General features: G+C 42.8%; 1 protein-coding gene across 3 annotated transcripts in view; it reads left to right on the forward strand.

Moving 5' to 3' along the window:
- The window catches only part of SCFD2 (sec1 family domain containing 2), a 398,565-nt gene that overhangs the window by 355,406 nt on the left and 17,391 nt on the right, over positions 1-25,768 (forward strand). For 2 of the 3 annotated variants that reach the window (XM_079154037.1, XM_079154038.1), the window contains 2 exons: positions 4,220-4,365; positions 17,113-17,247. In XM_079154037.1, the coding sequence (XP_079010163.1) occupies positions 4,220-4,365; positions 17,113-17,247 (281 nt within the window). Of the gene's footprint in view, positions 1-1,740; positions 3,007-4,219; positions 4,366-17,112; positions 17,248-25,768 lie in introns of those variants that run through there. The other variant, XM_079154040.1, reaches the window with a different exon arrangement.

Raw genomic sequence — 25,768 nt, forward strand, 5'->3', positions numbered from 1 at the left:
GCTAAGCTGTGTAAATCTCTTAGACTAGTTCCTGGCACAGAGTAAGTGATCTGTGATTATAGGGATTACTATCATCTCAGATAATAACTCATCCTACTTCATAGCTCTTGTATCCACATCCCCTCTTATATATTAATTTCAACATGAACTTGAACACCATTCATGGACGAGACTGAATGGTGGGAGGCGGTGTACATGGAGAGCTCAGGTCCACAGTCAGGGACAATCTGGACTCTGGCCCTTCCAGTGATAGCAATATGTGATTTCCCACAAGACATTTATCTTCTCTGACCATATTTCTAAATAGTTTGCATGTATAACTTTCAATATAGGGTTTGGATAAATAAATGTAAATAACTTTTCTAGTGAAGAGAAATAAAATTAGAAAAATGCCTGAAGACTGATAAAAAAACAAATCCTCTTTAGCTAGTGTCCCCCAAATATGCACACTTCTTTGGGGATAACAGATGAGTTAGAGTTTGGACAGAAGTCAACCTGGTTTAGTTGGTTTGAACAATGGACATAGTTGGCTATTTTTCAGGAGACTTTTACTTTATTGGTCACTTTTGGACTTTTTTATTTTCCTTCCGGCAATTTGGCAGTTTTATTTTTCTGTTGGATTCATTTGAGCTCAATTCACCAGTAATCTTGAAATACTTCTGTCAAACAACCTGCTCCACACTTGACCTTAATTTTTGCTTTTGCTTAATTTCAATGTACAATTTACAAGTTCTATGTCTAATCTAGAATTTTCAGTAAATAATCTATGACACTCAGCTTAATGGATAAAAATACTCCTCTCTTTCCAAAAAATTAAAATAAACCATATGGAAAATTGGATAAATTTTTCAGGTCTATAGAAAGTGAATTGATTTAAATAAAAAATGTTAGTCTATTAGATAGGTTATCTTTTAGAGGAGTTAACACTTTTCATAGTACTTAGAACTAGTAGCATTTTCTTTCTTATTTTTGTGCCTTTTGTTATTTATGAAAGTAATACATAATCTAAATCTTCTAGACTCATTGCTATAATTTCTCACATCTTAAATGGTTCAGTGTGAAAAATTATAAAAAGAAAGCTCTTGATTGAGTGAGAATCCATGCCCTTCTGGAATTTCTGGTTGATTAGCACCTGACACACAAGTTATTGTGTCTTACCAAGGACAAGCATAGTATAGTGTTCAATGGTCTATACCTGCAGATCTGAGTCTTTCTTGGTAATGAACCTCACTAGGAATCAGGAGCAAGTTATAAACCTGTTCCTTAGAAAACTGCACACTTGCTCCTTCCCACAAAGTTTGGCATTGGGTTCCAGGGAGTGAGTACATGTGAACCCCTGAATTCCCTCCATTGGTTGACTCCCTTCCACCACTTGAAGTTCATAGGTGCCAGTGTGTAGGGTCTGTTGAACACAGGGAGCCTTTCTCTAACTGGGCTATGGTTTGGGTGTGGGTTGTCCTCCAGGATCATGTGTTGGAAGATTGGTTTCCAATGTGGTGATACAAGTGGTGGTAAAATTGCATAAAGGTGAGACCTAGGAGAAGGTGATTAGGTTATTGGGAGTACTACCTTTGGAAGGCATTAATGCTGTTTTTTCCGAGAGTTCATTTTCAAAATAGCAAGTCGTTGTCAAAAGAATAATACTGGCCTCTCCTTATTCTCTGGCTTCCCATCTCACCATGTCATCTCTCCCTCTCATACATTCTCCACCATGATGACATCTGCCATTTTGTGTTGTAGCTAAGAGGCTTCTTGTCAGAGACTGAACAGAGGGGGTCACCAAATCTTGAATTTTCAGCCCAAAACTATGAGCTAAGTAAACCTTTTTTCTTTATAAAGTATTCAGTCTCTGATATTTTGTTATAACAATAGAAAATGGACTGGCACAACTATACATTGATTCTTTTAAAAATAGCAATGAGTCATGTTTTCTGGAAGCAAGGAGACAAAGATTAGTCAGAGGACTTTTGCTCATCTTTGAAAGTTATTGTATACAATGTCACACAGTAATTAAGAGTATGGACTCAGCTACTCATGTGCTACCTTGCTACCCTGATGGAGTTGTTTTCTTTTGAATACTTCTATGAATGTTAGAAACATTCCCTTTTAAGTTTAAACTTGTTTCATTCTATCTTTTCTCCCTAAAAACAAGTTATCTGATCAAGATCAACAAGTGTCTCCTCACTTCATACTCAGTAGGATAGCTGTAATCAAGGAAATAGATAATTCGCATTAGTGGAGAAAGTTAAATCATCTTACACTGCTGGTGGGAATGTCAAATAGTCCTGTTCACTTTGGAAAACAGTCTGCAGTTCTTCAAAAAATTCAACACAGCAATTCTACTTCTAGACATATACCCAAGAGAAAATGTGTATCCACTCAAAAATGTGTACGTGCAAAACTAGCAGCATTATTTGTAATAACCAAAAGGTAGAAGGAACCCAAATGTCCATTAATTGAAGAATGGGTATATAAAATTCAGTGTATTCACACAATGAAATATTGATAGGCAATAAAAAGAAATCAAGCACTGATAAAATGGTACAACTTAGATGAACCCTGAAAACACAGTAAATGCAAGAAGCCAGTAATAAAATGTCACATATTCTATGATTCTATTTATATGAAATGTTCAAAATTGGTAAATTCATAGAGACAGAAAGCACTCTGGTGGCTGCCAGGTGGCGTAGTAAGGAAAAATCAGGATTTATTGCTGAAAATGGACTGGCACAACTATACTTTGATTTTTTTTTTAAATAGTTTCTTGTTGGGGCAATAGAAGCTTTTCTAATATTGATTGTGGGGGTGATGGTTTTATACTAAAAGCTATTGGATTGTACACTCTAAATGGGGAGTGACTTACGTTGTAATAAATCTACTATCAAACAACAATGACAAGGACAGCTCCAGGTGCAGCCTGCCTGGGTGCAATTGCAGTGTAGGCTTTGGAGTTCTGAGAGGAGGATTTGAGTGAAGTTACTGCATTTGGAAAGCTAGTCCCGGAGCACAGTGAGCAAGCAGGGAAGAGAGGAAGGAAGGAAGGAAGGAAGGAAGGAAGGAAGGAAGGAAGGAAGGGAGGGAGGGAGGGAGGGAGGGAGGGAGGGAGGTCAAGCGGATGTTCTTGAATGAGTTGCCGCTGTGGGTGGCTGAGCCCCTCAGAAAGGCTGTGGAGACCACAATTCAAAAGTGTCCCACTAGGGATGAGAAAGTGGAGTTATGTCTATGCATCTGGACTGTCTAGCACTTGCAGCCTGCCCCTATGCAGGTTTGACATGCTTACAACCAGAGAAAACCAGGAAGAATGAGAGACAAAGACGAGAGGGACAGAGAAAGACAGATGTATGTGCAGACATGAATGTTTGCCAAACCTACAGGGGTGACACAGTAGATATGGACAGGGTTTGGATAATGTCTGTTTATGGGCGGGTTACCTAACCTGCACCCCAGCTCCCTCATCCTTATGATGGAGAAAATAATAGCTTGTACCTCACCAGGGCCATGTGAGAAGTAATGAGTTAATGCTCATCTGATGTATTTAGGAGGGTCAAGAATACACATTTTTAATCTTTATTTCTTAAATTTCTGTCTTATTCTTGATTTTTTTCTCTCCTGAATGAGCTTCTAACAAAGTAGAGAATGAGTCCATCGAATTCAAAAAGAAATAGAATGGTTGCCCAGAACACTCTTGTGAGGCCCCCTTTGTGTCCCATCAGCTCTGAATGGCTGCCTTTTGAAATATGCCTTATGCTTTGTTAGCACATCAGACAGATGCCCATCCCAGCAAGTTCTGCTATTCGAGCAACTCTATTATCTTTTTCAGTCTTTCTGTCTGACTTTATGGAAACTGTTGGTGGAATTCAAGCAAGGGAGCCTCATAAGGGGTCTCTTATATTTTCCTTTGTGTCTCCTCATACGTTCCCAAAGCTGTGTTCTGCAGAGCGAAGCCCCTAGGGAGCTTCTTTCTATGAAACCTCTGTAGTCTAGGGGCTGAAGCCAGCGGCTGCGACCCCAGGCAATTCTGAGCACCGCTTCTGTCAGAGGCATTTAGACTCAATATGTCTCATCACTCATGGGTGATTGAAACAGCCCAGTTGGTGAGCAGCCAGGGCAGAATTGGGGCTTAAAAAATTCCCAACTGTGTTATCAGACTCCAGCTGTCATGGGGAAAACTTAATTTAAGAATTTGCTCACCTAAGAAAATATTTCTGGATTGTTACAGGCTGTGACTCTTCAATTAACCTAACATTTCACAAATCCAAAATTGCTGTGGACGAGCTCTTCAGCACTCTCCGGGACGCTGCCGGAGCTCGGAGTCTCATGAAACAGTTTAAGTCTGTGTGTGTCCCTGGGAATCACAGCCACCAGGCAAGTACATGTGTCCTAAGGTGACTAATTGGTTGCTGCACTTTGAGGATTTAAAGCCTACAACTATAAGGAAAGCTTTCATTTAAGTTCCAAGAGGAGGGATTCTTTCTAGATGAACTTCTGTTCCCTTTTAGTTCTGGGCTTGGGGTTCCACTGACTCTGAAAGTCTCTTAATTCACTTGTACCCTATGCAATAGGATGAGCACTGGATTGAGAGTCACCCACAGCTTTCTAATTGTGGGTCGGTGACAGGCTTATCATACACTTTAGGCAAGTCTCTTGGCTTCTTTAGGACCCAATCACTACAGGTACCTAATGAAGAACTGGCCTTAGATGATTCCTAAGTTTCTGGATTTAAGCAGTCTATAAACATTTTGATCAATCATCATAATAAAAATACCTAAAAGTAGTATGGCAAGGAAAAAGAAGTTTGTGAAGGGCAAACACTTACTATGAAAACCCTCCCAAGGCTGTCCTGGGGAGGGTCAGGGACTCCAGAAGAATGTTTTGACCATTGAGTATGAAGACAGCATGAGAAGCCAGTACTGAAGTGGTAAGAGCTCTAGGAAACCGGTGAGGGGAGTTCAAGGGTGAAGAGGGCTGCAGCCAGGGAGCATGGGAAGCCTCTTGCTGGACAAGGAGACAAACAGAACCAAGGTTTCTGGTGGCCACGCACGAGCTTCCAGGGAAGAAGAGATGTTTCTGATGGAAAAGATCATGGATTTTGGCTGTGGGAATCTTCTCCTCCATCTTCCACTGCACTTGTTAAACCTTCTTAGAGAGTTGAATGTGCTGTTAGTGAGAACTGTGTCACAGTGATAAGATGAGCCTCCGAGTGTCAGCTCTGTAAGGGGCACGTAGACAAGCTAACCTCCCCATGATAGTCTAGCACAATCCTGATTCTCCCCCGTGTGTTCCAACAGCAGCCGATGCTTGGAAAGCACTCTGCACTTAGTTTTTCCTTTGATTCCCATAAGTAAGCCAGAGACCTCATTCCAAGATCCAAGAAAGCCAGGTGACTTACCACTGCTACACAGAGGCAGATGCTGGGTCTTTGCAGCCAACATGAAACCTCCTGCTCCACTGTACCATGGTTCTTGTGGAGGTTCTGGAAGTATTGACTGGGTGCTGATGGGCATCCAAAATCACCTGCCAAGATACTGAAGACCATAGAAACTAGCACCTGACTTAGAAACAAAGATCCAAGGATAGCACTGCCAGAAAATAGTCACTTAGATTACTAATCACATGTAGGTTTGTCATTTTAAAAACAAATCAGCAATATTTGAAATGATAGAACTGGTAATGTATGATAAAGTTTAGACCAAAGATGTCAAGAAGCAAATGGCTGCTTTAGTCAGCAAAGAGGAAATGAGCCACTAACTTAATGAGGTCTTTTCCATTTTATGCTCATCATGGTGAGTGATTTGGCCAGCTTCTTTCACATAAACATGCATTAGCTATAAACTTTGAGTGTGATAAGGACAAAGATGAGCAGCCCAGATTGATCTCCCTGCTGCCAGTCCTTCAGGCCTCAGAACCCTGTCCTGCTGTCATGGCCTTTAGAAAATGAAGTTTCCTCCATTGCATCTATTTCTCGTTATAGTGATTCAGTAGCATCAACATGATCACCAAAGACTCTACACAGTCATTAGGAGGAAGTGGGGAGGGGTGGGATAATGTGCGTATTAAATAAATAACGCTGCTACAAACAATGATGTGCTGCGTTACTGTGGTATGCTAATTTTAAGTCCTTTGGATATAAACTGATGAGTGGGATAATGGGATCAAAAGGTGGGTCTGTTCCAAGTTTTCTGAGGATTCTCCACACTGCTTTCCAGAGGCTGCACCAATTTGCAACTCCACCAGCAATGTACAAGTGTGCCTTTTCCCCCAGATCCATGCCAACATCTATTATTGTTTGTGTTCTTGATAATATCCATTCTAATTGGAGTTAGATCAAATCTTAGAGTTGTTTTAATTTGTATTTCTCTAATTACTAGAGATGTTGCACACTTTTTCATATATTTATTAATCACCTAGCTAGATTGTGGAACCAACCTAGATGCCCTTCAACAGAGGAATGGATAAAGAAACTGTGGTATATATACACAATAGAATGTTATTCAGCCATAAAGAAGAATGATATTATGGCATTTGCAGGTAAATGGATGGAGGTAGATAATATCATGCTAAGTGAAATAAGCCAATCCCAAAAAACCAAAGGCTGAATGTTTTCCCTGATAAGTGGATGATGGGGGTGGGGGGGTGGGAAGTGAGAGAATATAGGAACTTTAGATTATGTAGAAGGAAATGGGGAGGTATGAAAAATCATGGAATGAGACATACATCATTACCCTATGTACATGTATGATTACATGAATGGTATGAATCTACATCGTGCACAACCATAGAAACGAAATGATGTACAATGAATGAAAATGCAGTCTGCAAAAAATAAAATAAAAATAAATAATTAAATAAATAATGCTACAAACACACAGTGAAATACTGTACAGTCATAAAATGAATGGGATCAAGCTGGGTGTGCTGGGCAGGGCCATATGGAATCTGTCTCAAGGTCTGCTTCTTGGGGAAGTTCAACTGCAACAGATTCTGATCGATTAGATGGAGAAAAAGCATAATAAATCACTCTGTAAAGCATTATCCTATTTTGTGAAGATATAATAAAATAAAAAGTATATATGAGTATGTATGTTTAATAAGTCTTTAAATTTTGGGAAAAAATTATAATAGGGCCCTTCTAGGGAACGTGGAGCATTGAATGGGCAAGGAGGAACACTGACTTCTTGCTTTATATTTAAATATCTGGAGCAAAACCTTTTCATGGGATTATGTATCATTTTTACCTGTTTGGCTCTTCAATTATTTTAAAATTTTAAGAAATTTTAAATTACAGACATAAGTCCTGTGAGCACAGAACTTTTGATCTGTTTTGCTCACTGCTTATCCTCAGTGCCTGAAGAGGTTGTCTGACACATAGCAGGTGCTGAATAAATATTTGTTAGGTGCATCTTCTGTGGAATACTTACATCTTTCTTACAGACCACAGGATGAATTGGGATAGAAAGTGCTGGGTCTACTTTTGAAGATGGGACTTGGCTGGGAATTTTCTCTCCATCTTTTCTCCCAATTTGGTCCTCAACCCCAGGGCTGCAGGAGAAATGTGTGCTTTCTATCCAGTCTGTGCTGTCTCTCTGCAGAATCTAGTTGAGATGCCCTGGGCTCCCCAGCACACCCAGGAAAGCACTGTACCTGGTCTGACAGTCGGCTCCTGTTCCAGGTCTGCCCTGTGTTGCACTCTGGGCTCTCTTCCCTGGGTCTTGGGACCCCCTGCCATTTCAGGTTCCCTCCCAGTGCCCTCTCTCCTGCCCCGATGCACACGTGCTAACTCTCGGAGCTAGTCCTGTTTTCCCACTGGCGCTGAAGGGGCATCTTATTTTATCTTCATCTATTATCCTATTAGGAAAATGTGTCCATCATGGTTTAGGAGCAGGAAGCAGACAGCACTACAGCCATTTGAAGGAGAAGGTGGTTTGCTACAAGGGATCATCAAAGCTCTGGAAGAGCCAGGGAAGTGTGATCTGCACTGGACCTCCAGAAATAAGTTCAGTGCATCGCCAGATCGGGCACTCCCAGGGAGCCAGGGCCTCCCACAGTCAGGGAGTGGGGTGGTGGGGATGAGGAGGCTGCTGCTGAAGCTCCTGACTTGAAGCGCATGCCGCACAGCTGGAAGCAGCCTCTGTGCTTGCCCGCCATGGGTCCACAGGGCCTAGCTCAGTGCTGCCCCCACTGGGTGAGCAGGTAGTTAGGTGGGTGGATGCCAGAGTGGGGGTCTTACCCAGAATGCTACTTCATATGTTCTTAATTCTTCCTCATAAGGAGGTTAGCGCAGAGCACCTGTGTTCACAGACCAGCTGTGCCCCGTAACCAAGTGACTTTAGACCGGTCACCTCACCTCTCTATGCCTGGTTCCCCCTCTGTAAAAAGATGCTCTAATGATTTGGTAAGTTAATACATACAAAGCTCTCAGGACAGCATCTGACACATAATCACTGTTACATAAACATTTGCAGTGACAGCCACAAAAAAAGCCGAGCGGAAGAGCCGTCTCTTGGTCGTCTCTGCAGCATCCATCTTTCCTGTGACAGGATGAGAACTGTGCAGGGCCACCTGAAGCTGACCACTACTGCTGTTTAGGACTAACACCACTTGTCTGAAAAGGTCGTGTTTGTGGGTCCATCGTGGCCAGTGAAGCCCTGGCTCCCACAGTGCCTGTGCAGCAGGACTTCTAGCCCGTGTTCCTTGGCTGCAGCATCATGTCTGGATGCAGATGTCTCCGGGCAAGGAGCTCATGAGGCCTTTCTGACAAAATGTCTCCGGGCAAGGCCTCATGAGGCCTTTCTGACAAAATGTCACTGGCTCTTGTGTGGGCATTGGCATAAGTCTCCAAGAGCAGAGAAGCTCTGCACAGATGTGTGTTGTCTCTTGTGCCTCTGGCTTGCTGAACGGGAGCATTTAGAACCAGCAGTGCCCAGGAAGTTTGATTCCTCTTGTGCCTGGTGAAAAATGCAGCTTTGAACAGTCTTCAGGCCCCTCTCTTTCATGGGCACTCCCCGGCCCTGGCCAGCTGCTCATGTCCCAGGCTCATTTTGATTCCCTCTCCCGATTCTACCTACCTAAACCCAGACCTGCTAAGTGGCTTTTTGGAAAGAATCAGCATGGGACATGACTAACCTGAGGGCCAGGAAGTGTGGCCCTGTCCTGACATCTACTTCTAACTGGCCCTGTAAACTCAAGCACATTTCTTTAATATCTTTAGACTTTGGTTGCTTCGTATTGAAGTTGAAAGGACTACATTCAAATTTTTTAAAAATAATCTTTTATATAGAAGGATTGGATGGATGGATGGATGAATGAACAGATAAACAAATGAAACATTGATTTAATGGACAAACAATTTCCATTAAGAAGATGAAAGGAGAAGATAATAGGTCATAGTATAGCAAAAAATAAAAATAAATAAACCATGGAATAGTCAAATAAAGTCACAGGCAGTTTCAAACAGATGTTTTCCTCGGCATTCTTGGATTGAAACAAAATGAATACCCTCTACGAGTCTAATTTCCATGAGAAGTTGGTCTTCAGAGTCAGTTCTGTGGAAGAGGGAGAAGCAAGCCTCTGCCGGAGCAGGACTGAGGGAGGCCCCGTGCCAGCACTGTCTAGCTGGGCAAGGTCAGCAGCCCACTTGACGGGAGGGGGCCATGGCAACAATTCAGGTTTCCTTGGAAACGGTTATCCTGGACCATGTTTAAAGTGCACCAAATTCTGGAAGATACTAGAGTTAGACTATTATGTATAATGTCGGACACTGTCGCTCTACCGGGTACCTTATCCCAGGCAATGAAAGTCTTCTAGTTGTAACCACACCTTACTTATCTCCACTACAAGATTAATCCAGGACATTGGCATGAGTATTTTATTTTTCATCTTTTGCTTAAATATGGCATCTTCTGTTTACTTTTTTATGATTTTTTTATTTTTAGTTTTTATATTTTTTTTTTTTGTGATCCTGGTGATAAGTCCCAGAGCCTTGTGCATGCCAGGTAGGCACTCTACGCCTGAACCACTGAGCTGTGTCCCCAGCCCTAAATATGGCCTTTTTACTATCCAGTTAGTTCTTGAGGATATACTACTTATTTAAAGAATGAGAAGAAAAGAGTTTCTGATATAAGATCAGTGCTGGGCAGCTTTGACTGAGTCACCTGTACTGTACTGTACCTGTACTGTACATGTAAGAGATGCACTTAGCAGAGCATCTCTCTAGGCTCCACCAGACCTTCAGCCTCGTGAGACCAGCAGGCAGGGCCATGTGATGACCTCCATGGGCCCTGGCCACTTTTGTCTTTGTGGGCTCCTTCCACTATAAAAACAAGAAATGTTAAAACATACAGTATAATTGTACTGATATAAAGGAAAATACATTAATATTTCATATCAAAACATTATTTTGACCTAAAAGTTCTTTTTTTCCCTTTTGATATAAAAAATATAGAGACATTTTTATGAACCCTGAAAAGTAATGTGAGCCTGAGGGTCTATAGGTCCTGTGCCTTACAGATAAGTTGGCTCTGTGGTCGTAACCCCACAGCACCAGTCTGCCTAGGACAAGAACAGAGCTTGCTATCGGAGGAGCACCCTGAAGCACTCCTTGTGACCACCCATGAAGTATGAAGCAGGCCATGCAGCTATCAAGGAAGGAGCAACGTGGTCTGGTCCTGAGGTGACCGTTCAGGAGTGAGGGGACTAGGTTCAGGAGGGTGGGTGAGGAGTCCCCTGGCTTTAAGACCTCATGTTGTATAGAAGCTCACTTCTCAGCAGCGACTCCATGGGCATAGCCTCCAGTGCTCCTCCTAGGGACACACCCCCGTATTATTCAAGTCATTGTACTCGGGAGCCCAGAACTCTAGCTTTCTATCAAATATTTGTAGTTCTCTCAGTCTAACGCAGTTCACTAAGCCGGGGTCATTTTTGTCATAAGCACTCTTGCCTGGCTACATAGTTTGACATTCTTTCTTTATCAGGTTTCCAAGGAAACAGCTAGAAAGTTAACCAAAGGTCAAATTCCTAGGCAGAAGGGAAAAAAGGTTTAATGATCCTTTGCTCACACATGCACCATGCCAATTGTTAAGGAAATAATTATATTAATATTGCATTCAAAATTTAGAGTGTATCTGTGGCAGAGACAATACTGTGTTCTCCAAACTCCATTTCCTTGTCCTGAGCTCACAGTGAGAATACGTTTTCCAGATTCCCTAGTAGGTAAATGTGGAGGTGTGACTAATTCTGGCCAATGAACTATGGATAGAAGTGACACATTTTCAGGCTGGGCCTATAGAATCTCTCTTTAAATCCTCCTCGGCTCTCTCTGTCCCTCTCTCTCTCTCTCTCTGTCATCATCTGCTGATGAGATGTGAAGTGTCCAGTGTGGGATTCCAGTGCCTCAGCAAGTGCTGGAGTCACTCGGTGGCAGTGACTGGGTCTCCGAAGGATTGTGTAGAACAGAGACCATCCCAACCCACTCAAACAGGATGTGAAGTAAGCAAGAAATGAATAACCAAAGAGAAAAGGAAAGAACAAATTGTCTGAATTTTTAATTCCTCTCCTTCCTCCCAAAAAGGTGAACTGCTAGGGAGTGTTTGATTAGGAAAATTTAAATGACTGTGGTCGCCCCTCTTAATGTTGAAGCCAACAACGTGACTCATCTACCCTCTGGCCCTTTCTAACATGTGAGAAAAACTTTCGGTAGGTTCTAGAGAAATGACAACCCTTTCCCCTTCAACTTCCGCATGGCCCTTTGCTGAGAAGTGGGTAGCTCCTGGCTCAGTAGACAACTTCGTGACAGTCGGGTTCTCTTCTGAAAAGCCGCTGCCAAAGCGGTTCATTCCAATCAGATTTCAAACGTGATTTGGGGATCAGAACAATTCAAACTAAGTGGCTGAAATTAAGGAGTCGAAGGTTCACATATTAAAACCCTAACTGGAAAAAGTTCAAATGTATTTCCTAATAAGGCATAAGACAGGCAGTGCTTTGTACCCGAGAAAGCCTTTCCCAAATTATGCTGTTTAAACACAGTATTGCTTAGTCATTTTGTACGTAGTTGTTTTAATAGAAACTTCAGTGGGTCTTTTTTCTAAGCATTAGATGACAAAGGCTATCAATTTCTCTTTAAATGAGTAATACTTCTATTATTTACTATGCTTTGGGTCACAAGTAAAAATAGAAAAAAAGAAAAAGGTTCCAAATGGATTAAACAAGAAACGTAATTTACTGGAACATAAGACGTGAAAGCCCAGAAGAAGCTCAACTTCTACTGGTCAGCAGCCCTGGCCAGGGTGATGCTGTCAGGAAAAATAGCCTCAGGGAGAAGCAACCCTGCTTGCTCTTCTTGCCTTCCGGGCTCCCTCTAGTGCCCCCTATAGACAGAAACTAACATACCCCATTGGCTATGCACAAATGTGGTTTGCAGTCAACAACCAGCTTCACGGAACTGACTCTAAAAGGGAACATTAAAAGTGGAGAGACAAGAGCTCAACAACTATCACGACTCTGTAGAAAAATTATATCTTAAAATTGTTGTCATATAAAATGATAATCAATTGGGTGCAGTGGTATACACCTATAATCCCAGCAACTTGGGAGGCTGAGGCCAGAGGATTGCAAGTTGAGGCCAGCCTCAGCAACTTAGCAAGACCCTGTCTCAAAATAAAAAACAGAGAGTGCCCCTGGGTTCAATTCCCAGTACAAACTAACTAAATAAATAAATAACCAGAGAGAATGCAGCTAAAAATGTAAGAAATAAGTATTATAGGGCACGTCACGCAGTTAATAAAAACATTTCTTTTTCTGGATTATGTGATATGTTTTTTATCTATTACTTTTTTTGTGTTTGTTTTAGTCAGCTTTTTCTCTGCTGTGTCTAAAAGGCCTGACCAGCACAATTGTAGAGGAAGAAAAGTTTATTTGAGGGCTCACAGTTTCAGAGGTCTTAGTCCATAGAAGGCCGGCTCCATTCCTCAGGACTCAAGGTGAGGCAGAACATCATGGCGGGAGAGTGTGATGGAGGGAAGCAGCTCACATCATGATCAGAGAGCAGAGAGAGACTCCACTCTCTGGATTAAAATATAGACCCCATAGCCATGCCCCCCAGTGAACCACTTCCCCCAGCCACACCCCACCTGCCTCCAGTTACCACTCAGTTAACTCCATCAGGGATTAATTCACTGATTAGGTTAATGATATAATCCAATCATTTCTCCTCTAAACCTTCTTGCATTGTCTCACACGTGAGCTTTTGGGGGAGACCACATCTAAACCATAATGGTATTTTAAATTGTTACTTATTTTCTCATTCTAAATAATTGTTCATCTACTATTTTTTTAAAAGTAATATAAAAAAGACTTCCAGCATTCTCCACTAAACCTCAAGAAGTAAGGTGTTAAAGGGACAGCATTCCAAATCTCTGCTCGCCCCACCCTCTGGGGAGAACCCAGCTCTGTGGGTGTGTGACGTGCTCAGGGTACTTCATTCCCCAAAGTCCAGCCCAAAGCGGAGCGAGGGGGGCTTCCTGCCTGCTACTCCAGTCTACCGTGGGGCCTCTGGAGCCCTGAGGACTATCCTGTCATCCTGGACATACTGTGCCTGACACAGAGGAGAGCAGAGTGTAGTGTCTTAGCTTAGTTTACAGAGCCACTTTTGTCCACCATCTGAGCTGATATCAGAATCGCTTTCATCCTTACAAAAGGTGCATCCTATGAAAAACAGCAAACGTTTGTGTGTGTGTACTCATTGGGAAGTATATTTTCTTCTTTCTAAAATATGACAGTCTGTGTATTTCTTTAAGTGACTTTTTATAGCCAATTTTTATATAGGCTAATAAAACAAATAATTATAAGCTCCTAGAAGTAAAGATGGCCTTTTATGTCTCTATTTCCCTTCATGCTTTGTATCAGAAATGTATTCAGTTCAGTGGCAGGAATCTGAAAAACAATAGCTCAAACACCCAGTTTTGTTTGCTCTGTAAAGTAGGTCCTTATTTAGCCTATCTGTGTTACGGTTATGGAAGCTCTAGAAATCATCACTGCCCAAGGTTTCTCCAGCTCTCTGTTCCATTTCTAAGGAAAAGTCCTGTTTTCCAAGATGGCTGCTGGAACTCCAGGCATCGATTCCACATTCCAGGAAGCAGAACAGAGAAAGAAGAGAAAAGCATGTTTCCATTTTTAAAAGAAGACTTCTGAAAGTCCCACATGATTCTTCTACTTATATCTCATTGCTTAGAACTTGGGGACACAGCCACACTCCACTGCAAAGAAGGCTGGAGAAGATAGTCTTTTAGTCGGCTAATAATGAGGCTCAGTGAAAATTGGAATCTATTGCTAAGAAAGAAGAATTTAATATTTGATTTCTTCTCCTTGGGAAGAAGCTTTAAAGAGATTAAAATTTAAGTTAAAGGGAATAATATCCCAAAGGACTAAGATGATAGAAGTGCTCCCAAGACAATTTACTCCAGAAAGAGTATTTGCAGAACTCAGAGGCCACTCCAGGGGCTTTAACATTTAGAATGATGTTTGTTGGATTATTTTATGAATCAAGAAGTAGAGGCCTGGAGTTGCATCTCAGCAGTAGAGTGCTCTCCTAGGATACGTGAGGCCCTGGGTTCGATCCTGAGCACCACCTAAAAACAAAATAAAGATATTGTGTCCACCTACAACTAAAAAATGTATTTAAAAAACTCAACTTGAGGAAAAGCAATAATATTAAAATTTTAAAAAAGTAAAAGTAGACCTTTAAATTAGGAAAAATAAGAAATAAATACCTCGTACTTCCTAAGCCCAGAAATAAAATAGCCCTAATTAATATTTCAGTGTGCTTTACCCTAATCTCCTTCCCATGCATAAATAATTTATTAATTTATAAAGAATAGGAGGTGATTTATTTTATTATTATTTATAGTGGTGTTTTAAACTGTACTTAAAAAAAGAATACAATGAAAAGTTCTCCCTCCTTCCTGTGTCTGGTACCCATGACATGGCTGGTTGTAGTTTGCACAAATTACACCAGTTTATTTTTGCATATTTAGCAAATAGAAACTGTTGCATTCTTCCTGTCACTGTGCACAAATGCAAGCCCACCATACCGTGTGACTCATCATGCCCTTTTCTATCACACAGATTCTGCACCCATTTTGGCCACCTCGACACAGAGGTCCCCCCCGTCACGTGCACCCATTTCCTCCCGTAGATGTACCTCACTCTTTCAGCAGCTCCCTGGTGATGAGCACCCTGGTGGTTTCTTGTCTTTTGCTATTTCAAATGATAAACAGTCTGTTTTGGATCTCACTTGCATACATGAACATGTCCAACAAATGAACTTCTGCAAGTGGGATCGCTAGATCAGATGCATCTATGGTTTCGATGGGTATTGACAAATTGTTCTTCATGTTGAATGCAACAATTTACCCTCCAACCAGCAAGGTCGGAGAGTGCCTGTGACCTGAGGGCCTCATCCAAAGTGTGTGTTCTCTAACTTTTGAATATTTGCCTAAGTTAAAAAAAAAAAAAAAAAAAAAAAAAACTATCTTGGTATACCTTTAATTAAAATTTCTCTTGTTATTAGCAAGATTGATCCATAGCTTTATGTAGATTCCTATCTTATCAATGTTCTTTTTCAGCACTTGCCCTTCGTGATCATTTATTTCATCTTGGACTCTTTAGGCACACAATGGTCTGCTTGACTAATAAACTTCCAAAAGGTAGAAGGTGGTATCCTCAACTGAGCAGATACTGCTTTTCCCTGCATCTTATTCATGAGGAATAAACCAGCTATATTCCAGATAAATGGATATTTTTAATGTTAATGATCTATATATTGTTTTATTTCCAAGATATTTCCAGAGAATTGAAATAAAGGAAAAATAAATTTAAAATGTGTTTTAAAAAAACAAGATGAAGACAGGGATGAGGTCAGTACATGAAACACCCATGACCACAGCTACAGGCAAGCCACATATTTGACCAGTGCAAAGAGAAAAACAGAGTTCAAGTCAGACTGCACCCGACAGTGCCCTGTTAGAAGGTGGCTTTCCGTGGATCAGAGAGGGCATGGAGGGGAGATGTTTCCTCTGCCTTTGCCCCACATCTGAATTTGCCAGATGCTGTGCCAGATGTGAGCTGAGCAACAGAGGCATCAACAACACCAGGAGGAAGGCGGCCCAGCTAATGGAAACGGAAGACACAGGAGAACTTCCAGCGAGAACTTAAGAAAGAGGGGGAAATCTCAGGAATGAGCTGCTCAGCAAGCACAGCAGTCAATGAGACAGCTGCCTCCAAATGCAACCTAAATAGGGCGGGTTATTCAGGTCAGAGAAAAGGAAAGCATCGTTTATCAAACTCTAGGAGTTATAAACTAACGTTACCCTTATTCTATTGGAATTCCTGTACTGCTCTGTGGCCTGCTTTCTGCCCTGACCTCGGTCAGATTCATTTTGTCATCTTGAACTTCATTTTCTGGCCAAAGCTTGGAATTGAAAAGGCATTGCTGTAAACTTGGATGTTGACAACACATCGTCAGTAAACATTCGAGTTCCTAGCAGAGGGGAACATAATTCTAAAAATATTTAGGAAAAAACTGGAGACCATCTTCATATTTATATCAAATGCCAGGACTTTGCTTTCCAGCATTCTTCACACATAAAATTGTCACTTTGAATCTAGATGGAAGCCAGGCTGAGACAGGAGAATCACAAGTTCAAGGTCAGCCTCAGCAACTTAGCAAGGCCCTAAGCAACTTAGCCAGACCCTGTCTCAAAAATAAAAAGGGCTAGGGATGTGGCTCGGTGGTTAAGCACCTCTTGGTTCAATTCCTGGGTACACCGTTCCCCCCCCCCCCAAATAAAAAGAGATTGAACAATTAGTCAAACTGTGATTGTAACTCTGGTAGAGAGATTTGCTTATAGAAGGGGGTATAAGAGGCAGAACATAGTGCTAGGGAATTGGGAGTGAGAATATCAAAAAACTCCATGTTATTTAATTGTCTACACACACACAGCCCCATTGCTGAGTATCAAAATAAACTTGCTTTGCTTCTCTCCATGCAGATAAAGGTGTCCTTTCTCCAGACAAACCAAACAAGTGCTTTCACTTACAGCACAATATTTTTCTTTCCAGGCAACCTATAAGCCATTGTTGAAGCAGGTCGTGGAAGAAATCTTTAATCCTGAGAAGCCAGATCCTGTGGATATTGAGCACATGTCTTCAGGCCTCACTGATCTCCTTAAAACTGGATTTAGCATGTTCATGAAGGTAAGCAACCATGAAGAGGTAATCCTGAGAGGAAGAACATTCCCTTTGCTGGGCATGAAACTGTGGCACCCAATAGTCCTGGCCAGTGCCACGCAGATTATGGTCTATATTTTAGCTTTCTAAAATCAGGGCAGTCTTTGTTTACCTTTTGGGTATGAGCAGCCCAACCTTGCAGCTTCATACAGCTTGTCCTGACCTGAGCCCTGTCGTTTCTCACCACCTGATGCAGCCTAAATGGAGCAAATCAGCCCCTCCCCCCAACGGGGGAACAGCACTGGAACCTTCTCTCCTTGTGGCCCGTGTTTTCACTTAACCACGAATCCTTATGCCGTTCACCAGGCGAAGTGACAATCCTTTGCTTTTAATTCTAGAACTCACTTTATAGGATAACGAGCAACTCTGCACAGTCCTGTGACTAACATCACCCCAAAACCCATTTGTGAATGACTTGTGTTTAGGTCTAGCAGATCCTAGGTGACAAGTGCTAGAACTCCTGGCTCGTATCTGGGGTGGGTCAGAATGATTGAACAGCCCTTGAAGCGGGGATGAAAGGAGGAAAAGTACACTAATGGCTTCTATTTTTAACCCACTATAAAGTTTCTAAGTTTAAAAGAATCTAAACAAGATTACAGGCTGACCTACCAGGCTATGCCAGGATTTCAGTGGTAATAACTTTTGGAAATAACAGAATGTTTTGCCAGTTTCAAAAAGTCTTTGAAATCATGAATTAATCTCCATAGAAGATCTGGCCTTTCAGAGTTCAATAAATGTGTATTCCCGAAAATCAGTCCATTCCAAAAGCCCAAGGACAGACGCCAGACAATCAGACTGAACCAAGCAGTAACGCTGGAGCAGACACACAGGGCTCAGCGCTGCTGGTCCCAATTACCAGCAACTTCCGTTGCAATGTCTGGCTGGTGCACTTTCCAACTCCTACAGGTCCTCCTCCTCCTCTTTCTTTTTTTCTTTTTTTTTTTTTTTTTTTTTTTTTTTCCTTTTCCTTATGAAGCAATGCAGATCAGCTTCTTAAAAGTATCTGTGGGCTTCTGTACTGAGTGTCAGTAAGTCCAGAGTCGCTGAGCAGCTTCCTGTCCTAAGTAGCCCTTTGTGGTGTCTAATTTGTTCAGAAACTTCCAGGCTAAACATGGTTTCCCACCTTCTCCTCTTGACCACTCTCTTCCTCACCTTCACCTCTGAAGAGAGACTAAATAACAAATGTGGAGTTTTAGGTCCTGGTCAGTAAGGCCCGAGGATGGCCCAATATCCTCTGTGTCCTTTCCCCAAAAGGCTCCACCTCTTGTGGTGCAGTTGGGCCCTGAAGGAAGGGGTCTGACCGAGGATTCAGCTGGCGGTTTGACCACCTGCACTCTAAGAGGCGAGTTTCGGGTGAGAGGAGACCCTGACTCTACTCGTCCAGTGATGTCCCTCTGTTAGCAAAAAAGGATTCCACGATCATATATGTTTGGGGAAAACTGGGTCACATGGGTTTACCTGCTAATGTGCTCTGTACCTTTCAGAGGTGACCGTGGACAGGAGCAGCCTCCACAATTGTGCTGTGGGAGGAACTTCCCATGCATTTTCCAACACTGTTCCATGAAATGGAGCATCCAGGAGATGTCTCATTGTGAAGTTCCCCTTTAAACTCTAGTTTTCCATGTCTCTCTGTGATCAAAAGCTCCACTGTGCTAAACGCACTTTGCCTAGGAGGGAGTTTAGAACCGTCCTGGGCCAGCACTGGGAAATGGCACTTTCTGAGCCCCTCTTTCCTAAGTTCTCCAGTCAAAACCCCATTGCCAGGGTTCATGCAGAAACACCCTGGCAGCTGGAGGCTGACATCAGAGGAAGGTTTCCACAAAGTGGATTAGGAAGAAGGAATCAGAGCTGGGCCCAGTGGCACACACCTGCCATCCCGGCTACTCAGGAAGCTGAAACAGGAGGACCACATGTTTGAGATCAACCTCAGAAACTTAGTGAGACCTGGTCTCAAAATAAAATAAAAAGGACCTGGGATGTAGCTCAGTGGTAGAGTGCTTGCCTAGTATGTATGAGGTCCTGGGTTCTATCCCCAGTACCACACACGTTAAAAGATAAAAGAGCAGGAGGAGGAGGAGGAGGAGGAGGAGGAAGATCACCCTGTTTTCCCAGCAGCGTCAGTATCCAGTGCTCAGTCCTCAACTCTGGGCAGGGCATCTGTCCACCTGGGCTGGGGAGAATCTCCCTGGGCTAGTCAGAAAGCCCTTGCCACCCCAGTACCCCAAGGAGGAATCTTTTTGTTTTATTTCTAATTGGGCCTCTAAGGCAGGATTTTCCTGTCATTTCATACAGCTCAGTAAAGAAAGCTACTATGGCCTGTATGTTCAGGATGTGGATATAATTATGATAAACTTGCAGCCAGTAGGGGTTTTGAGGAACCCCTAATTTCTCAAAGAGACCCTTCTTTGTAATGGAGGTGAAGCCATCCACTACAGTGGATGGGAGTGCAAGGGAGACTCCATTCCACTTTAAGGCCCCTGGAAAGAGGGGGATGTACGATGCAGTCTCACATGGTCGTGGTGGTTTGCCAATCTCCTTTGTCCTGTTTTCCATTTCTTGTTACCACCGAGCTATAAAGGTAACCTGTGATCAGTGTGTTCTGTCCTTTCTCGTATTAATCCTCATGACAACTCGTAGGGGTAGGTCTTGTCACTATCCCTGGCTCACCAGTGAGGACACTGAGACCCAGGAAGGCCAAGCAATACAAGTGGGCTGCAGCCGCTGGGTTGTGTCTCACTTCCCTCTGTCCTCAGGTGCTTTCCAAAGGGCACAAAGGAAGTGGCGACACCAGGATTTGTCCCTAAGTCACTCTTATTCCAAAGCCCAGGCTCCTAGCCACATTTCTTGGCTCTAGGACACTGCCAGGCAATTTTTTTGGAAGTTAAATATCCATATGTTATTAATCCTGGTTTTCTTCAGGATTACTCACAAGCATGAATGCTTTCCCTTTCCAGTGCCCAGGCAGCTGATGAATAAAGTCTATGCTGAGTTGGTCTCTCCAACAGCCAGTGTCTGCGGGCACCCTGTCTTCCCTGGGACGTGGCCCTGGCTCATGGGTGGTGCAGCCCAGGAGGATGAATGCGTGCATTGCAGTTGAGTCACCTGTGCATGTGGCATCTTCTTTCTGGATCAACAGCCAGCAGATATCACTCATGTCTTTCTTGCCACTTGCCGCCCTGTTCTGTCCCTCTGGAATCTTCTCCCACCTTCTCACTCAAGATTCCCCAGTGCTGAGCCAGGAGGAAAAGAGGCAGAGCTGGTGAAACAAAATCATCCACGTGGAACCCTTCCCGTGCCCAGTGTACTATTGTACAAATGGGGGAATTCTAGAAATGCAGCTTCAGCAGGAAGGGATCCAGGCTGCTGGCCTGTTCCTGCCCCGGGTCTGTACTTAGAGGTGGGCTCATGAGTGATGTCAGTGTGGGGTGACCCAGAGGCAGTATCTGTAGACTGTGCAGAAGACAAGGAAGAATGAGAAACCAGCGAGAGATGTGCTAGGAAACAGGGCCTCGGTGAGTCCCACGGGAGGCACGTGGCTGCCCTCACGGCCAGTAAGAGAAAGAACACGTGTCTTCTTCAGGGCTCTGTGCCTCTGTACATACTCCTGTGGCTACACTCACTCGTTGCATTGTAATCACACGTTAACTTTCTTTCTCCAGATTAATGTTTTTCTTCAGATTAGTGTTCTAGCACAACTTGGTCCATTGCACATTAACAGAACAAGACCCAGATTCAATGGGTTGTAATCAGCATTTTATTTTAATGAAAGGAGTAGAATAGACTAGATCAGAGTTTGTTGCATTTAATGAGGTAAAACAGCTCAACCTGGTAGCTGATGTATGCCACATTCATGACCTAAGTGTGTTTCTAAGTCACACTGAGAATGCAGCAGCTCCGGCTGTGAGCATGGAAGGCTGATCCAGGCACACTCCGTTCTGCCTTCTCAGCACTTGGCACTCACGTAGGCCTGTGTTATAGTCAGCTTTTTCACCACCATGACCAAAAACCCAGCTAAAACTATTTTAAAGGAGGGAAAGTTTACTTCTTGCTCATAGTCTCAGAGATCTCAGTCCAGAGACGGCCAACTCCATAGCTTTGAACCTAAGTTGAGGCAGAACAGCATGGCAGAAGAATAGGGCAGTTACCGCCCAGTTTATCCCTATCAGAGGGTTAATGCACTGATTAGGTGACACTTCTCAGAATCTAATCATTCTGCCTCTAAACTTTCTTTTATTGTCACACCCGTGAGCTTTTGGAGGACACCTCATATCTAAACCATAACTGGTGCTCACTAAAGGTGGGAGAGAGGTGAGAGCAGTCCTGTTATAATTTTCTCTCAGAAAGCGGCACATTTGGTTTTTTTGTTTGTTTGTTTGTTTGTTTCAGTGCTGGGGATTGAACCCAGGGCCTTGTGCTTGCAAGGCAAGCACTCTGCCAACTGAGCTATCTCCCCAGCTAGAAAGTGGCACATTTTTAACTCACTGATTCCTCTTTCCAACTCCATTAGTTCATAGAGGAATTCCAAGACTCCTATGAATCCCCAAAATCATGGATAATACCAAACCCTTCATGGACTGTTTTTTCCTCTAGATACATACATGCATCATAACTAAACACATATCATGCACTATAGCCGTAACTTCTGCAGTTTGTAGTGTGACAATAAAACTAGCACTGATTTCTTTTTTCTTCTTCACAATTTCATGGGTAGATTGGCACTTACCATTCGTCTTAGCAAAGTCAGCATGCAATTATTTGTTTTCATTTCTTATTAAGTCAAGAACTTCCATTTTTTCCATTGAGAGAAGTAGTTCTAGGCTTCTTTTTGGCATATTGGAATTGCCAGGATAACTACTCTTGTGATTTGGGGTCATAATTAGATAAAATAAAGGTTTTGAACACAAGCAGTATGGTATTGCCACAGTTGGTCTGATAAGCAATATGGCTGCTAAGTGACTAATGGTGGGTAGTATCTACAGTGTAGAGATGCTGGACAAAGGAACAATTCATATCTGGGCAGGGCAGAGAAGGACAGGATAAGATTTCATCACACTGCTCAAAACAGCGTGCAGTTTTAAATTTCCAAATTGTTTCTGGAATTTTCCAGTTTATATTTTTAGTCTGCAATTGACCTTAGGTAATTGAAAGAAAGTAAAAGGTCAGTTAAGTGGGGAGTACTATATAGCTCTGAAGTCCAAAGCTACATTTCAATAATTTCACAAGCTATATATAGAAGGTAGCAGCCTTATCCATCAACTTCAGTGACCCTCAGTGGAAACCCTGTCCTCCTTCCCAGTGGCCACTAGGCAAGGTAAAGATGGTCACTGGGTTTTCGTTACATAGCCCCAAGCAAAGCTCACCACACTCCCACCATGTATACAGCAGAGGCAGAGGCCACCACCTCCACCCCTATCAAAAACAGATAATAGTCTCATCTCCTTTCTACAACAACAGCATAGAAAGCTATTTCTCTCAACTTCTTTGCCTCCTTGAAAAACAGAACAGAAACAATGGGGCTTATTTGCTAGGGAAATTAGTTGAATCAAGAGGAACAAGTTCTTAAGAGTGGTCGGATGGACGATGAGTAATACCAAGGAAGATCTGAGAAATTTCTTTTCTATTTAGCCTCTTTTTTTTAGTTTACAGTAGAGTCATGTGACACATCTGAAGTCTGATCCATGCCTTAGAACTTGGGCCCCCAGCTCTGTGACATTGGGCACATCAGTTAGCCTCTTTGAGCTTGAGGTTCCCTGTTTATAAGGTGGGGATAGTAATAGCACCAAATATATAGGGCCGTTATGAGAATCAAATGAGTGACTACATACACAGAAGTCAGAACAGTACACAGCCTATAGTAAGTGCTAGGTAAGTGTTTGCTGATCATCTCACAAATTTGTGATCCCTGTCAGGCTATAACTCTTGAAAAAGCAGCCACCTAGAGCATCTTTGTATCTCTGAACACAGCTGATACTCGGGCATTTTGTACACATAGCCAAACTGTTGAGTGCATGGTGATTCAGTAGAAGAGAAGAGCTGGGCACAGTAGTGCTTGCCTGTAATCCCAGGTAATCTGACTCTGGAGACCGAGGCAGAAGGATCACAAGTATGGGCAACTTAGCAAGACACTGTCTCGAAACAAAAAATTGTAAAGAGGACCAAGGATGTAGCTCAATGGCAAAGCACCCCTGGGTTCAATGCCTACTATGAAATAAATTAGAATAGAAGAACAGAAAAGAAAAGGATAGGATAGGATAGATCAGAGCAGAATAGGACACCTCATTCCCAAAGAAGGTCGCAAGCATTGCAAATTTCACTAGCAATTTGCTGTTGCCAGAAAGCCATGTAAAATTGAGTGCCTTTCTTTTATTGTGTCTGCTGAAAGTAACCATCATAAGGCTGCGATGTGATTTTCCAGACCCTTTTCTTTCTCCAATATGTGTTCAACTTGTCCACCTCCTCAGTCTTGGGGGACACTATTCCTCCCATGAAATACTGTACAGGTACCATGCAAGATGAGTCGAGGCCTAGAGGCCACAGGAGAAGAACCTGGCCACACAGAACACAGAGGAAAAACCCAAGATGACTTAGGACCCTGGCTCTCCGGAGCACTTCAGCAGTGTAGTCCCCATGTGCTGGGAGAGGACAAGAGCTGTCTGCCAGCTCTGCTGCTGCTGTTGGCAGCCTCAGCTCCTTGGGCGGATGAAGGCCTCCATTCCAGACACTTAGAAGTGGCTCCCATAACCAGTTTATTTGTGTACATTTCCATAGGCATTTTATGAAAAATGCCTGTGTCTAAGACTCTCTGCATCAAACAAATCCACCATGAGCAGGGAAGCCAAGGCAGCGTCCACCCTACTGAAGTCAGAACTTCATTTATGTCATTTACAACTTGTGGAACCTCTCTTTGCCATGCCTTCTTGTGTAAATCAGAGCGTCAAGAGAAAGCTGTCATCCCACTTGTTCTGATTGTCTCCTGTCTCTTAAGAAGTCATCCCAAAACATTGACTAATAATATGAACCAGTCATTATGTTCACAAGTCTGCACTCTGGGCAGAGCTCAGGATGCACTTTCCTGGGACAGTAGCTCATTTGCATAGTCACTAAGTTGGTGCTGAGTGGCTGTTGGTAGCTCGACCACACGTGTGACCTGCGGGCCTTGGTCCCACTCCCTGCAGGCCTCTTTGATGGACTTTTTCACACATGGCAGCTGTGTTCCAGAGGCAAGCATCCAAAGAGGGACAGCCAAGTGGGAGGTGTACTGTGTTTTATGACGCAGGCTTCAGAGTCATGCTGCATCACTTCCAGTAGCAAGATAGTCACAAATGCCCACCCAAGTTCAAGAAGAGATGAAAAAGGACCAAGAGCACGAGGAACAGAAACATTGTCATGATCACTTTTGAGAAACACATTCTGCATGCCATTAAATCTATACCTGCTTGACCCTCCATCTGGGAGTTTTTTCTCCAATCTAGAAGACGTTAATATCATTCATACTTCTAACCTGACCTCAAAATGAGTGAGCCCAGAAAGGTTTTGATGATGAAGGCCAACTTGCTGTTTGTCCAGGATGTTTTTTAATATAATCTAAAAGAAGAAGAAAAAAAAAAAGTACAAAATCAACTTCCTGCTAAGAAATGGAGCTGCAGAACTTTCCTCAAAATGTGCTCTATGGAGTCCTCTAGGTAAACCAGACCAGCTGGGGAGAAGAGCAAGGACGCCCACTAGGTCGCTCTTCCTGCAGCTCTGAGAAAGTGTTTGGGTCTGCCTGATGCACTTCTCAGCCAGGGGATAGATGGTGGCTCACCCCATACGGCTGCCAACTTCAGAGGGCAGCCAGGGAAGCCCACAGGTTTCCTATGGGGCGGGAAGAACTGTGAAGGGCCTTACACAGCTCAGCTCTCTCTATATATAGTTCTGCACAGAGCACCTTGAGCGCCTTAGAGGGAAGCTTGATAGCAATCTAATAAATAAATCAAAACATTCCTTACACTCACATTAATTTAATTTAAAACTGGCATGTCTAATAGGCAGCACTTTTAAAGTGCGTTTCTGGAATTTGTGGGTTGGAGTTCAGTCTCCTGAAAACAATATATTTTATATCTACTCCATGTGTTTGGACCTCAGCTTGTTTTGACTAGAGGACATGATTTGTCAAGATGTGTTCTCTGCTGGAATCAGCATGAGGAGGGTGGGTTTTATCTAATGGAACTGCATGAGGCCCTTTCACCTCCTTTCCTGTGTACTCTTTAAGTGGGTACCTGGGTTGTGGCTCAGTGGTAAAGCACTTGCCTAGCAAGTTCCATCCTCAGCACCACATAAAAGTAAATAGAGATATTGTGTCCATCTAGAACTAAAAGTTGTAGTTTCTGTTGCTATTGTTTCATTTCTTATGTGGTCATGTTTAATTGGAAAAAATAAGAGATTCATGAAAAAGCTCATGGAAGCCACCAATGCTTACCTCTGGGTCTTGTATTTGAGTTGATACAAT

This window comes from Sciurus vulgaris (genome assembly GCF_902686455.1).
Source record: "Sciurus vulgaris genome assembly, chromosome: 9".
Lineage (NCBI taxonomy): Eukaryota > Metazoa > Chordata > Mammalia > Rodentia > Sciuridae > Sciurus > Sciurus vulgaris.